Source organism: Bombus impatiens, unplaced genomic scaffold, assembly GCF_000188095.3.
Source record: "Bombus impatiens unplaced genomic scaffold, BIMP_2.2 scf_0526, whole genome shotgun sequence".
NCBI lineage: Eukaryota > Metazoa > Arthropoda > Insecta > Hymenoptera > Apidae > Bombus > Bombus impatiens.
Window position 1 is genome coordinate 257,874 of NT_176945.1, and position 14,672 is coordinate 272,545.

Below are 14,672 nucleotides of genomic sequence, written 5' to 3' on the forward strand. Positions count from 1 at the left end.
GTTATTAGAGGGAAGATTAGCATATTTCAAAGGTAGTATTTAGCAAAATTTGTATTTATGTAATTTATTGAACACAATATTTCAATAAAAAGTATATAACGATTTTTATTAACAAAATTTTATTCTGACAACATTTTAATCTCAAACATTATCAAATTATTACATCAGAAACATTATATAATTTGACCTAATATGACTTCTATCGGAGATAAAGCCCACTTTATATGGTACAATTTTTATTCTGTTTAGCTGTTTCTACAACTTGTACATAGATTTATAAATCATCCTCTTAACATGTTTATCTTTCATATTGCATTGTATAAAGTAGCAAATAATTTTGGTGTCATTAATAAAGACTAAAAAATTTTTCATTGCATATCATTCAAAATGCACAATCACTCTTCAGTAGTTTCAAGTTGCTTCAAAACTATAATAATACAGAAGAGATCAATTAATTATAAACACGTCTCAATATTGAAATAAATTATTCCATGTACAAAATGTTACATTTATCAATTGGAATTTATCACTTTCAATTTTATTTATTTGCACAATCACTAATATTTATCTGTGAACTTTCTTATCTAATGCCAACATAGGTAATGTTTTTACAAGTGTAATAAAATGTGCAACTGTATAGCCAAGGAGAGCACCTAAAACACATGGAATTGGCCAAGCTTGCCATGGTCGATCCCAATCTAGTGGGATCACAATAGCACCCAACCATGTGCCTAAAAGAGTAGCTTGAATGTTTGTCTTTATAGCATCTACTAGAACATTGCCTTTCTGTGATTGTGCTCCTGTTATTATTTCTAGTGCACCATCCACTCCTAAATGCAAACTTGCAGGAACAAATGTGAGTGTAGTCAGTGTGGCAGTGAGCATAGTAGTTTCTTCATGATGCATGAATACTGGTGCACCAAACAATATGATTACAATGTAATATACAATGGATAAAAGGAAACCAGCTAACAGAAATTTGAAAATTTCTTTTAGATATCTAGACCAAGTTCTTCTAGCTCTTGAAGATGTCTTTAATTCAGTTTTTGTTATAAGCGTAGTTTCAGAGTGAAACATGGGAAACATCAATTTGATTACTTCTGCAAAAAGCAGAATCAATAGTACTGGAATGAATTTATACTTTCCCACATTATACAAATTATCATTTAACTTAAGTAATATCAGAATGCCAGGGAAGTAAATGCAAGTAAATGAACAATATGACAATAGCAACCTTTGACTCAATTTGTTTCCAACACTCATCTCCCTTATTTTCCTAACCTGTAATAGAAAATTGAAATGTACTCATGCTAAAAAAATTTTCAAAATATTTTAAGTATATTTAGTAATTACTGTTTACTTAATACAATATAAAATAATCCTTCCTAATTTAATATTCGATACAATGCTAGATATACCATATATAAGATATATAATAATATACTAGATATAAATATATCATTATATTTTGTTAGATTTTTTAAATCTTTTAAAAGATTTAACGAGATTTTCATACATATTATCTTTTAATAAAATAGTACTATTAAGACGTACAAATAAATAAAAATTACGCACAATTTCAGCTTTTAATTGAATGGGAAAAAGTATATCACAATAAAAAAAAATATATTCACATGTACACAAGCATTAATAGATCAGCTGTTCCAAACGTTATACTAGTACGAAAGTGAATGCTCAAAATTTATGTGTAGTCACAATATTTCTTGTTTCTTGTTGTTCTTGTAATTATCATGGGAAAGAATAAACAAGCGCAACGAACCAAAAATAATGTAAAAGTAAGGGAAAATTTATATTTATTGAAAAGATTAATTTGTATAAAAACTTTATAGGTTAAGTTTTATTATTATAACAATTTTTCTTAATCCAAAATTATTATATTTCTATAAAAAAATTATATAGTAATAACAATTGTATAAAATCATATCTTTTCAAAATAATTATCTAATTTAATCATTGTATCAAAATTTTTTATATTCTTTGATGCAATCCGTCAATGAAAATTTTGAATCATTATTACAAACATTTCAATATTATTGTTATTTATCATTTATAGCCATCAAACAGCAGCAGAAGTGCAGAACTCCTGGGCACTTCGATGCCAAATTTTGTTGGTTTCTCAGCTGTAAAGGATGGAGGATACGTACCTATATTACCAGGTTTAGCACTTTGCAATACAAATGAGGTTGAAATGAACAATGTTGATAATAATTTTCAAATAGTACTAAAAAAAATGAATAAGAAAGATTCAACAACAAAATGCAAGGTGACAAACAATTATCTCTATTATGTACAAAAATAAATATTGAAGACTAAAAATTTTTATTTTTGATATTTTTCAGGCATTAAAAGAATTTGCTATTTTGTGTAAAGATTCAGAAATTTCAGCTGTGGAAGGAATGTTACCATTCTGGCCACGATTGTATTGTGCCTTAGCAATTGATATAGAACACAGAGTAAGAGAAAATGTACAATTAGCACACGCAGCTGTTGTAAAACGTGTAGGCAGGGGTATAGCAATGTATTTGAAACAGCTAGCTGGAGCTTGGTTCACTTCTCAATATGATACATATCCTCCAGCTGCATCTGCTGCTAGTAATTCATTTAATGTAAGTGACTATAATTTATTAATAATAAAAACTTGAAACTACCAAAATTAATATCTACTTTAAGGTGAATATTTTTTACATATAGGATACGTTTCCACCAAAAAAAGTTATTGATGCCATTGTGCATTGTCAACATGAAATCTTGACTTATATCTGTGATAATATTACTGTTCATAATGCTCAGACTTTATCTATACAAAAGTATGTTTCTTATGCAAATATATATTTTTTAAAAAATGTAAGAGATGTAGATTATAGGACTTATTATGTTACAATTTATTATTAGGAACCTTACTACAGAGGAAATGGAATTAAAATATCAGAGTGTGCTAATATCTAGTTTATATGGATACAGTGTTTATTTGAAGAAAGTTCCTATCCAAAAAATTGAGGATATGATTGATATTCATAATAAAATTATAAACAACAACAAATTTTGGAAGCTAGCTAAAAATGATTCTGTCCCAGTCAAAACAGCTTTCTTTAGTGTACTAACATCAATGATTGAGAATGCTAATCTATTACTGCAAAATGAAAAAAAAAAAACTGTAACAACTATCATAAATAATCTTGATGAAACAGAACCTGCATTGTTGACGGCTGTATGGGAATCTATGCTTAGTACTATAAACAAAATAGAGGTAAATGATTATTATCTATACTGTTTTTGACATCATGAGTTTACAACATTAAATGACATATTATGTTTTCAGGACTGGTACACTGTAGTAAATATTGAGAAACTAGTATTACCGGCGTTATGGCGTGTTTTACGAAATGGACAATGTTGCGCTAGTATTGTTTATCCGAATTTATTACCCTTTATTAGTCAATTTCCAAAACTAAATGTTGATCCTCATTACTTGTATATATCTTTCTTCAACCATATGCGACAAGGGTATTTAATCAATCAATTGAATTAAGTGTCTTAATTATATTAAATTACGCAGCATTCATTAATTTTTTTCAGATTTTCCGTTAAAAGTGTACAAATGAGCCGTTCTGAGATGCTTGCGGTGACGACATCGTTCACCGAATGTTTGCGTTATACAGTATTTTCAAATGTTAATAATCAAAACTTATGTAATGCTCTACTCATTGAACAGGTTTTTATTTTATCCACTTATGTACTACCGTGATGATTTCTACAAAAGGAATATTTATAACTAATTGATTAATTATTTTAGCTCATACCATCATTAGAAATGTGTTTGAAAGAAAATAGTCCAATGAAACAAATATTTTTTTGTGAAATTACTCATTTAATACGATATTGGAGTAAAAATCGGCACAATGATGATTATAAACTTTATTCTTGTTTGATACAAGAATTTTGGCGAAATCTTGATATATTGTTCACTTCACTTTTAAATGCCAACGAAAAATCCGAAACATTTGATACTCCAGATACAAATAATTCTCAAATAGAATTTCTAAACATATTAAGGACGGCCCCTGAGCAGTGTCGGAAAAATTTGCAGGTGAAATTTTGTAATCCGGAGGAGAATGTAACAACTCAATCTCAAATACAAAATGTGGAAAATGATACCGATATTGAATTTGTTGCTGAGCTTAATAAGTTTGTCAGTTCCCTTTGCATAAAATATTTTAACCACATTATTGGGAAACGTGAAAAACAATATGTCACATACCTAAACAAGCTTATAACTTGTTTTGAAAGCGATGAACTTTTTAAAAATTTATCCGACTTTCTTAAAACGCAAATTAATTTACTTAATTTCTGTAATGAAATTTTACAAAATTGGTTATTGGAACGATCAAAAGAAACTGAACATATAATAGAACTAATATTCAATCTTATGAAGTACATGGATCATTATGAAAAAAACGAAATTTTAAAATCATTAATAGAGGTAAAAGATAAACATTGTTTTATGTGTTATTAAAAGGATATATATCACTGTACATTTTATTTCCTTTCAGTTTGATGATATTATAACTACAAAAAGTGTCATACAGTGTGCTTTATCTAAGAAACATAGAAATGATGTTATAGTACAGAAATGGTGTTCACAATCTAAGATTAATAGTATATTGATAGAAGTAGCAAAGGAAATTGCTTCAAGCAATTATTCAAGTAAAAATCAGAATCTTATATTGTTATGTTTTGAACCTCTAGAGGATGGTAGTAAGTTCTTGATATTTATTTAATTTGATTGCATTTTGTTAGTACAATACAGATAAATATTACATATACATATATTTTTTTAGGTTTGCTAATAAAAGAAGAAGCGGTCAATGAAATTATATCTATACTTTGCAATTCATTCTATGAAATAGATGAGATGTATCTGTTAGATTTCACCTATTTAATTTGCTGTATTGTTCCATTAGCATGCTCTCATAAGGGAACAACAGCAGGAGCAATACAAATATTAGAAACCCTTTTCGAATTGCGTTCACATAATTATTTTAGTAATAATTCTGACTACTATCTGATAAATACAATGCGAGATGTATGGACGAAAGAACTTTTGAAAACAGTTCGAGAACTTTCACGATCTGAATTTATTAATTTGACTAAAATGTTTGCGACTTCTATGTGGAAAAAGATATATAATCGGTAAGAAAATATATTCATTATTTATAAAGTATTTTAATCCACTTTTTATAATATTTTCATTATGTTCCAGAAATGAAGAATATGATAAAGAAATATTGGTTAACATAGCCGTTGATTTTCTTGAAACTATACTTGATAGTGGAATCTTCTATGCAGAAGAAATTATTTTAACATTTTTAACAGATTCTGATATCACAACATGGATAGCTGAAACAACTGGGATAATCATATATGGTGAAGTAATAACTGGTGAACTGCATGTGTCATCTCTTGATCAAAATATACAAATTCACCAGAAATGTATGTCTATTGATTTAACCAGTAATACAATAACGGATAATACTGAGAGTTGCTTAAAATGGGCATTGTTTAATATAAATTTATTAAATAATCTATGTTTGAGATCAATTAGCAAATGTAAAACGGAAGAATCCAGTACTGAAGAATTATTGATACACAATTTGAATTTACCAGGAGCTACAAATTTATTAATTACTGTTATATATTCGATTATTTTGGGCGAACTTTACTCCAAACATTACAAATCTGTAAGTATAGTCATAGCTTGTAATATAGGAACACTTAATTTCAATAAGAAAGGAATTAATATTTCACTGAACAATTATTTTCAGACCAAATGCTATAATAATGTAAATAAAACTTTAGTGACTGTACAAGATAGTTTTAAACAATTGCAGATATATATTAATGAAGATACATTTAATGAAATTCGTGATTATATAACAATGTATGTATTTTGAATAAGCCTTTTTAATAAGAGAATTATTTTATAAAATATTACTCACTTTGATCATATTTGCAGGAATTTTTCGAAATACGGAAGTATGTTACCATATATAATATACTTTTGTTGTACAGAATTATGTCCTACCAAAGAACCTAAAGAATTATTTGAATGTTACAAAAGTAGTGACATATTTTCTCTAAATGCAGAAATAATGCTTCAAAGGCTACAGGTATTGCACTATTAATTTTAAAATTAATTTTTAATTCCATAGAATAACAGAAAATTTTATCTTAGATTCTATCCAAATTTGAAAATTTGGATAATACCTTATATGCATGGAAGACAGACGATAATATTTCTGAATTAATACTGACAAGAACCATGTTGATTAAAGAAGGAGATATTTCGAAGTACTGTAGAATTGTGGAAAACAATCCTTCATTACCAGATGATAACATGTATTTTAACATGTGTTTTATATCATAAATATCAAACTTCTAAAAATCAAAAATATATAACGCTTTTATGTTTCTTTTACAGTGAAATTTCTGAAATTTCCTGGGATAAATTAAATATACCTTTGGAACTTATAAGATTGTCAACAGAACTCGTAAAGAAAATTCCATCCAAATTAAAATATAAACATTGGAATTTTATATTAATATCTATAATCCTATGGCCGCTTTCTGTTACTAATTCAGAACAAAATATTGATAATTTTAAGGTGCGCATCTAATTATCTATATTGTCTGAAAATAATGTATATTATAAATTTGGCTTATTTTTATTTATATTGGTATCTACAGGTATCTACAATGATAGTAGCCATTTGCCAACTTTATCACGCAGTGCAAGATTTAATTAACAAGCATGAACAGGAAAAGATAAAAGTCATGTCACCAAAGATATTAGATGAATGGAGAAATGCTCTCGTCAGTGATGCACAAAGTGGAATTGTTCACTGTTGGATGCTTTACGCAGGTATATTTATGATTTAAATTTTAAGTCATTGATTTTTTGTTTGCAATTTATAACTATATTTTGTGTTTCAGATTCGTATAATGAAAAAACAACAGCTTTGAAACCTGTCCTATTGTTGGATCACTTAGGAAAAGCTATAAAAATGGTGAATGGAAATGTAATTTTCAAAAGTTACATACCTCTCACAACAACTGTTGAGCTGGCATTGAAATTACTTCAGTCTCCCATAGCTAGTATACAATTAGGAGCATATCATATATTAAAGCACGCAGTACCAGTGCTTGTGCAACAAGACAAAGATACTGCTGAATTAGAAAATTTCAATGTAAATAGCCTGAACATTAAAAAAATGGAAAAAGTACTTCAGAATACGCAAAATATCGTAAATATCATTCTAATGGATTTCAAGTAAGTTTTCAGTTATTTCTTTATTCACAGAAAACAAACTTTTAATTTATGATATTTTCCTAGATTATGTGATACTGTGAGTTGTACTATTCAACCATACACAGATTCTTATACTTATACTGTCGGATATTTATTATCATGGGCTATCGTCCTAGAAATGTGTGCAAATGCTCATGGAGATTTACTATATCAATATGCAGAGATACTTAAGTAAATATGTTACTTATTTTCAATTGAAAATTCACTTTCAGGGATTTTATTAATTCTAATTAATATTAAGGTTTCAATACTTATATATATGTGTTTTAGGGATAATTTTTTTCCTAATTTATTAAATAACATATTTCGATTAATGCCAGTGGAAGTGCTTCAAGACAATAAGAACAAGGGTGCTAAATTAATGGAAATTTTTTCTACTGAACCATCTCTAGATTTTTTCGGTAATAATATTTAAATTGCCTTTTGCTTTTGTTACATATAACTTTTGTTTTAATATCTATTCATTTATATCTCATAGAAAGTTGGACAGAATGGAGACTTGACCATATCGTATGTTGGTTATACACGAATAGTTTAAGACATTTACCAGTGTTAGTGAGACAATGGTGGAGTACTGCTGACAGTAGAGTCAGTGCCGCCGTGGATAAGATTACAACTCACTATGTTAGTCCTATGCTTTGTCAAGAGGAACTTCTCAACAATAAATTACAAAGCATCGAAAACATGCAAGTGAAGGTACATCCAACATTCCGCGAAGTGGTAGCTTTGTATCAAATGGATGATACAAAACTGGAACTTAATATTGTATTGTCACCTAATCATCCATTGGGACCAGTTACTGTTGAACCTGGGCAACACGCGGGTGGTACAGTGAATTGGAGGAATTGTCACATGCAATTGTCCATATTTCTTACACATCAAGTAATAATTTATCAACATTAGTCAATTAAATTAATTAATTAATGTTTATAAGCATAAAACAATTAAGGAAATTTGTATTTTGTTTCCTTTTTATAGAATGGCTCCGTATGGGATGGACTCACATTATGGAAAAGAAACTTAGACAAGAAGTTTGCTGGTGTAGAAGAATGTTGCATATGTTTCAGTATTTTTCATATAAACACATATCAAATACCAAAATTATCGTGTCATACATGTCGCAAGAAATTTCATACTTCATGCCTGGTAAGTTTTTAGTATCCTTAATATTTAATAAAATTTCGTATGATTAATGCCGAAATATTCACTTTGCTTTTCAGTATAAATGGTTTAGTACAAGTCAGAAGCCCACATGTCCGATTTGTAGGAATATATTTTAATCTATTATATCATTTATAAAAAATAATTTGTATTTCTGTGTAAGTAAATAAATTAATGTATGTACATAATAAAATTTATGAAAGAGATCTATTGTCAATCAATTATATAACATTGTATAAATTTTCTGCCCAATGTAAATTATGTAGAAAACCAATAAGCTTAAATTTACAGCAAATGATTCAAAAAGTTAATTCCGATTAAATCAAGCTGCCTATACTTTTTAATGTGTTTTATTAATCAATTGAACGTCATTTAAAATTATAAAAATGTGTACATGAAATGTTTAATACTTCATCGAAAATTATTTAATATCGATAAGAAATTTCTACCTAAGATATGATTGATCAATCTATGGTATTTTCCGCAAAGAACTGTTTCATACGGTTTAAAGAGAATGCAAATAATATAGAATGTGATAAGATTACAACTGCTTTTAATCAGGTGTAGGTAACAGATAAGCATCACTCTTTTGGAAAATTCAGTAGTATCAGGTTCAGAGATGCCAGGTAAGCTGTACTATAACTTTATACAAATCATGTCATTATATCAACTTGTTTCATTAATAGACAATAATTGTATCTCGATACAGAGTATTTCATGTTTATCCCGCCAAATGTTGTCAGTATATTGTATAATTAAACATAAGAAGAAGATGTTATATAAACATGGGTTTGTAAATAATTTATTACGAAATTATAACAAAAATACTAAAATTACTAGTGAACGGATTCGCACTCGATCTATTAGTTATGTTTACCGAAGTTCTTGTTTAAATGGTCGTCAGCTCTTGTAAATACAAATAGCAAAGCACTTACTAGCCCATGTTTACATAAAATTTTTTTCTTGTTTTTAACTATAGAATATGCTGACACCGTTTGGCAGGATAAAAATAAAATATCTTGTATATCTTCAACAGCATATTCTCTATTTGGGAAATTAAAAATTTAAACTCTTCTACTAATCCTATACTTATCGCCAATAAATTAAAAGATATCCAAATTTTAATTCTACATTCATTGTTTACATGTAACAAAAATATTCACTCAGAAATTCTGAATATTAAATAACGAAGAACAAAATAATTCCATTATAAATGCCGATATTTATCTTTTCTTTTTTTCATATTCAGATTTTTATTTTCATTTATACGTATGGGCGCCAGACACCTTTTATTTGTTCTTCTCTTATCACTTGGGAAATTGAATTCTAGGAAAGTCTTATCGAGAAATGACGATTGCTTGCAATATCGTATATGAATCATATTACGGTTACAGTCATACTATTTATATGCCCCTATCTATTTTATAATATAGCTTTTAACGTTAAACTTACCTACACTATATTTAGGTACTTAAGAAAAAGATAACTTATAGCTACGATAAGTAAATATCAGTTTTTTATTACGCAACCGATGCAAGTCAGAAGAAAATATAATTATAGATATGAATATAAATTTGATAAAGAAAAATTATTGGTAAATTAAAAAAATTTCTTTTATCAAAGCTTATAGGTGGGTTAATCGAAGCGCAGGGCAAAATTTGCCGGAAACCGCGGTCACCGGAGGTCGTGACATAGATGGGTCAACCATCTACGTCGGCAGAGCTTTCCACGACGGTGACATGATTCCAGCGAAAGTAATCCCCGATAAAAATATCGCCTATGTCTGTCACAATGGAGAAGAACACCAGAAACATGATTTCGAAGTAAGTCAAACGCAAAACGCTACGCATCATTACATTCAAATCGTTCAGTCTTTTATAGACGACCATTCATTAATCACTAATAATTTAGAAGACCGAAAACTAAAATTAATTCCGGAAAATAAATTTATCTCGAGTGATCATCTTTAGAAAACATTAACAAAATGAGTTGAAGTTAACAAGGGAACTTGCTATAGTCTCCAAACTTTTCAATGCAATTAAAAACATTCTTGATATTGTAAAATAATCCTTTATATGAAATTCAATTGAGAAATATATTAATATGGCGTATTAACAATTATTTCTTTTACATTCTCCTCTATCTTCCGTTATCTTCAACTATCTTAACTTTTTATTCCGAGAGTCAGCGATTGGAGGAAATTAAAAACAGCGGGAAACTGAAATTCGGTCGAGTGATTTTAATAAATAATACATTTTTCCAATGACGAACCTAATCATCCGGTGTAACCATATAATCAACCTCTTTACACACACAAACACGGAATCGAGATTTTGTGTCAAGGCGAAGTCGTTTTGCGGCACGGGATTGGAATACGGTTTATACGATCTGCATCATCCTTTAGCTAGTTTGTGCGATTACGAATTACGCGGTTGCCTTGGATTTTGAAAAGCTAAAACTAACAATTCGTTACTTGCATTTCTCATGTAATCATCTTTCTTTCATTTAAATGGCTTACTACCTTACGTTTCCACTCGTCTGTCCGCGCAAGGCAAAACATCTCATGAATCATAACAGATCATTCAAACTCTTCATCAAATATTTTGCATTCCAGATAAGAAGTTATTTTGAATAATCGCCTAAGGAGCCTATTATCATCCAATCCATGGAGAAATATAAAATACTGTCAAAGTATTCAGATAATCGAGTCGCACAAAAATCAAACTGTAACTCCATCGAAGTTAATCGTTCGATTACTGAAAAATTACATTATTATGTACATTAATTATGTATATTCTGATATTTTATAACTGAGAAACTTTCGGAAAATAGAATTGATCAGCTGAACCTTTACACCACTCAATTATTGTGTTTCCAATGTGATATTTAAATTTAACAATTGTATTTAGTGACTTATGAAAAAAGATTGCTCAGATAAGATTTTAATAAAATTAATTACCGATTTATTTTTATTTTCTGTAGGTTTTGTGCAAAGGAGAATTCGAATGGGAGTTCTCCTCCAACGGAGCAATCCCAGGCGACGCGGTGATCGCAGGACAGACCTCCGATGGAGAACCTCTGTATGTTGGCCGTGTTCTCCATAATGGATCCCAAACAGTTGGCAAGGTCGGAGTTTACTGTTCCTATAACCGTACAGAAAATTTATATTCCTAATGTAACATTGATCTTAATTAAGATTGATCAGTGTCACATAGAAAAGAAAAAGTACAAGAAAAAACATGACGCTAGATCTAATAGAGGAAAATACCTTGAATTTGAAAGGACGTTTAAAAATGAGACTATTAATGAAAATATTGTTTCCTACAGGTTCAACCTAGCCATGGATGCTTATACATCCCCTTCGACGGCGAGGAATTGTCTTTCAAAGACTACGAAGTGCTCGTAATTCATTGAGTATAATAAAACTAAGGTTGTCAGTTCTTATTAATGGGAATAGCATTCTTTATATGATATGCCACATAATATGCCATTTTTTATTGAAATTGTACACATTAATCATCTCTCAAAATAAATAAATTATTACCTGTTCTCTTTCACAATCTTTGATTTGCTGTAAAATCTCTCTTATCCAAACCACACGAATTTGAAAATAATGTAAAATTGAAATGTAGTCGATAAGATAAGAATGGTGATACTAATTATTTGTTAAATATCGTATCTAAGTGCGAAATAATTCATTCTGACTTATCGAAAGATATTAATCATCTTTAGGAATGAATTTAGGAAATATAGCTCTTTTGGCGTTGTTAATGGAACGATTTTATGCGTTCAAGAATATTTGGTTGCAATGATGAATAATAATATTAACACAGACTATGTATAGATATATTTCAGTCAATTTTTGTATAAATTTTAATGATATATTTAAACTTTTGATTTAAAAGTTACATATCACCAAAAAATTAAGTAAAGAATTGTATACTTTTACAAATTTACACAGAATTTTGCAAGAAAGGCTAATCTACGTTAAACAACCGACGGTCTTATTAACCGACTTAAACGTGCAGGATGAAAGGAAAGAACGAGATGACCGGATTCCAGTTGGTCGCTCGATCATCGAGCCGGTCTGTTCCGAGATGAAGCGCGCGATGTCAGCGGACGTGCCGGAGAAACACGAAAACAACGGGTCTGTTACGACTCTGAATCGAATATTTTATAGCATTGCTTGAATTACGAGCATTACTCACTTGACGGCGTTATGACTATCGACTTAAGAGCCAGGGCCGTAACTTACACCTTTAATCCTGCCACGAGCCATTTTTACGTTTTTCAACCCTACAATTCCTATAAAACATCCCTTGAATATCTTATTTTAACTCTTTCGACCTAAACTTTTCTATTTTCCTTCCTTGCAGAAATTGATAATAATTAGACTGATAGTTTCAAAATTCGGACATGTAAGACTCGATAGCTTGAATAGGTTTATAGACATTGACTAGATCACGCTGAAATAAAAGAAAATCTTTTGTTAAACTACCATTGTCTCTCCAAACAAATTTCTAAAGTAATTTAGCAATTCATAAAGGAATCTCCAATTGTAGGTAGAAATAAAAACTTAGTGAGACAAATGAACGATAGGATGAATAAAAATATTGTGAATATATTAGAACATTAGAACTACCGGACTGCATTATAACGTATATTGGATTAATTAAAAGTAAAGAGATCAGAAACACTCATTGGATATATATGCTCCATTAGGAAAGGATTAGATCATAGCGAATACTAAATCATTGTGTTGATAGTGAAACTCGATGAATATCTATGAAGCTGAGTGGAAAATGTTACAATTGCATTTTTTGTCCAGAAAACTAGATAAATTTCCAGATTTTTATGAGCACATATAGTAATGTATTTTAATATTTAGAAGCATAGACGTGTCTCTATTAGAATTCATGTATATCCAGTTTTCTTCCCAAAAGAGATATCGTCACTTATATTTGTGAGCTACTTATTCATTAGCGAATGGAGATATCACGGCAATGACCAAATTTCAACGAAAGCTCGATGGTCTAGAAAAATCTTGAGGCCATCGGGCAACGCGGGAACGAAGGAACGTAATTGCCAATTCGTCGCAATTGGTCGCCCAACAAAACGTGATTACGGGACCAGAAAGGTCCGGCGCGCATATCGTCGTCGTTGAGTATATACCTACTTAATACAATCTTTGATTTATCGTTCTATATGGTTTCAGAAGGGTTAGGACACGGCCCTGCCTGAAATAGGATCTAGTCGTAGAAGACAAGACGGGCAGATATGATTATTTTATCAACAAATTGCTACATTTAAACGGCTCTTCGGTACTGCCCTATCGAGAGAAGTCGCACTCGCTATGTTTACGCGTATCTTCGACCACGATCAGAATAACAGGGTGCCTTTACATCCTTTCTAGCAGTTAGTAGGATAAATAGACGAAAAGCGATGAGTTGCTTTGGATTTTTATGAAACAGAGGAACCGTTGATTCGTTGAATCGTTCATCGTTGATAAAATTAACTCTTTCAAGATTGAATTCTTTTTTAATCTGTGGAAAAATTATTTTTTATTAATTATTGATAAGAGAAACACATCTTGGCGGATGGTTTTTTTAAAGAAGACCAATAATACATCAAAATTTGAGGTCAGTTTTATCGAAAATAAATATAATACATTTATCGTTTAGTTAATTAGTAATTTTTTAATTGTTGCGTCATCATTCGATATTTGTCAGGAGATTTACGAAGGATTGCCTGCCTAAGGCAATATCAAGACAAGGTATGAATTTTGTGGAAGGATTTCTTACAACATACCGATTCTAAAAACGCTACTACATCAGGACTGGTTGTCCTCATACTTCTAACACATCGACATAATCTTAATAAAGATGAAAAAAGAACGTGATATTCGACGAGACAAACAAGAGTTTCGCGCTTGACCCACATTCATCTGACTCTAGTGAAACGTTCGGGACATATGAAAACAAACAGAAACAAATCGATGAATTAAAAACCTTACCTCTATACATAAATTACAATTCGTGCTAACGTAAGATATAAAAAAGAAAATGAAATCTCTATAAAATTTTGAAGAATCAAATCTCATATCTATAGACAAATTACAATTCCC

The 14,672-nt window shown here is 29.8% G+C and overlaps 3 protein-coding genes across 7 annotated transcripts; 2 read left to right on the plus strand and 1 right to left on the minus strand.

The window, feature by feature from the left end:
- Positions 1-102: 102 nt before the first annotated feature.
- LOC100740543 (phosphatidylinositol-glycan biosynthesis class F protein) lies at positions 103-11,633 on the minus strand. 4 transcript variants are annotated; one of them, XM_033321915.1, is made up of 2 exons: positions 11,508-11,633; positions 103-1,281 (listed from the first exon to the last, which is right to left on the minus strand). In XM_033321915.1, the coding sequence occupies exon 2, from the start codon at positions 1,261-1,263 to the stop codon at positions 565-567; it is 699 nt and encodes a 232-aa protein (XP_033177806.1). In that variant the 5' UTR covers positions 1,264-1,281; positions 11,508-11,633; the 3' UTR covers positions 103-564. The 4 variants fall into 4 exon arrangements, with proteins under 4 accessions (XP_033177806.1, XP_003491225.1, XP_003491224.1 ...); XM_003491177.4 differs by lacking the exon at positions 11,508-11,633 and adding an exon at positions 1,555-1,688; XM_003491176.4 differs by lacking the exon at positions 11,508-11,633 and adding an exon at positions 1,576-1,680.
- On the plus strand, positions 1,621-8,889 carry LOC100745423 (E3 ubiquitin-protein ligase listerin). Of its 2 annotated transcripts, none has more exons than XM_033321913.1 (22): positions 1,621-1,796; positions 2,075-2,284; positions 2,361-2,627; positions 2,713-2,828; positions 2,914-3,268; positions 3,341-3,525; positions 3,598-3,733; positions 3,815-4,501; positions 4,572-4,776; positions 4,860-5,211; positions 5,282-5,759; positions 5,844-5,959; positions 6,035-6,188; positions 6,254-6,417; positions 6,500-6,683; positions 6,766-6,940; positions 7,012-7,348; positions 7,412-7,558; positions 7,658-7,788; positions 7,866-8,269; positions 8,366-8,533; positions 8,608-8,888. In XM_033321913.1, the coding sequence occupies exons 1-22, from the start codon at positions 1,752-1,754 to the stop codon at positions 8,665-8,667; spliced, it is 5,076 nt and encodes a 1,691-aa protein (XP_033177804.1). In that variant the 5' UTR covers positions 1,621-1,751; the 3' UTR covers positions 8,668-8,888. The 2 variants fall into 2 exon arrangements, with proteins under 2 accessions (XP_033177804.1, XP_012243543.1); XM_012388120.3 differs by having other exon boundaries at positions 1,752-1,796; positions 6,254-6,412; positions 6,498-6,683; positions 8,608-8,889.
- Positions 9,071-12,103, plus strand: LOC100741350. The gene is made up of 4 exons (XM_003491183.4): positions 9,071-9,174; positions 10,172-10,371; positions 11,531-11,674; positions 11,876-12,103. Exons 1-4 carry the CDS (start codon positions 9,168-9,170, stop codon positions 11,960-11,962), a joined length of 438 nt encoding a protein of 145 aa, XP_003491231.1. The 5' UTR covers positions 9,071-9,167; the 3' UTR covers positions 11,963-12,103.
- The last annotated feature ends 2,569 nt before the right edge of the window (positions 12,104-14,672 follow it).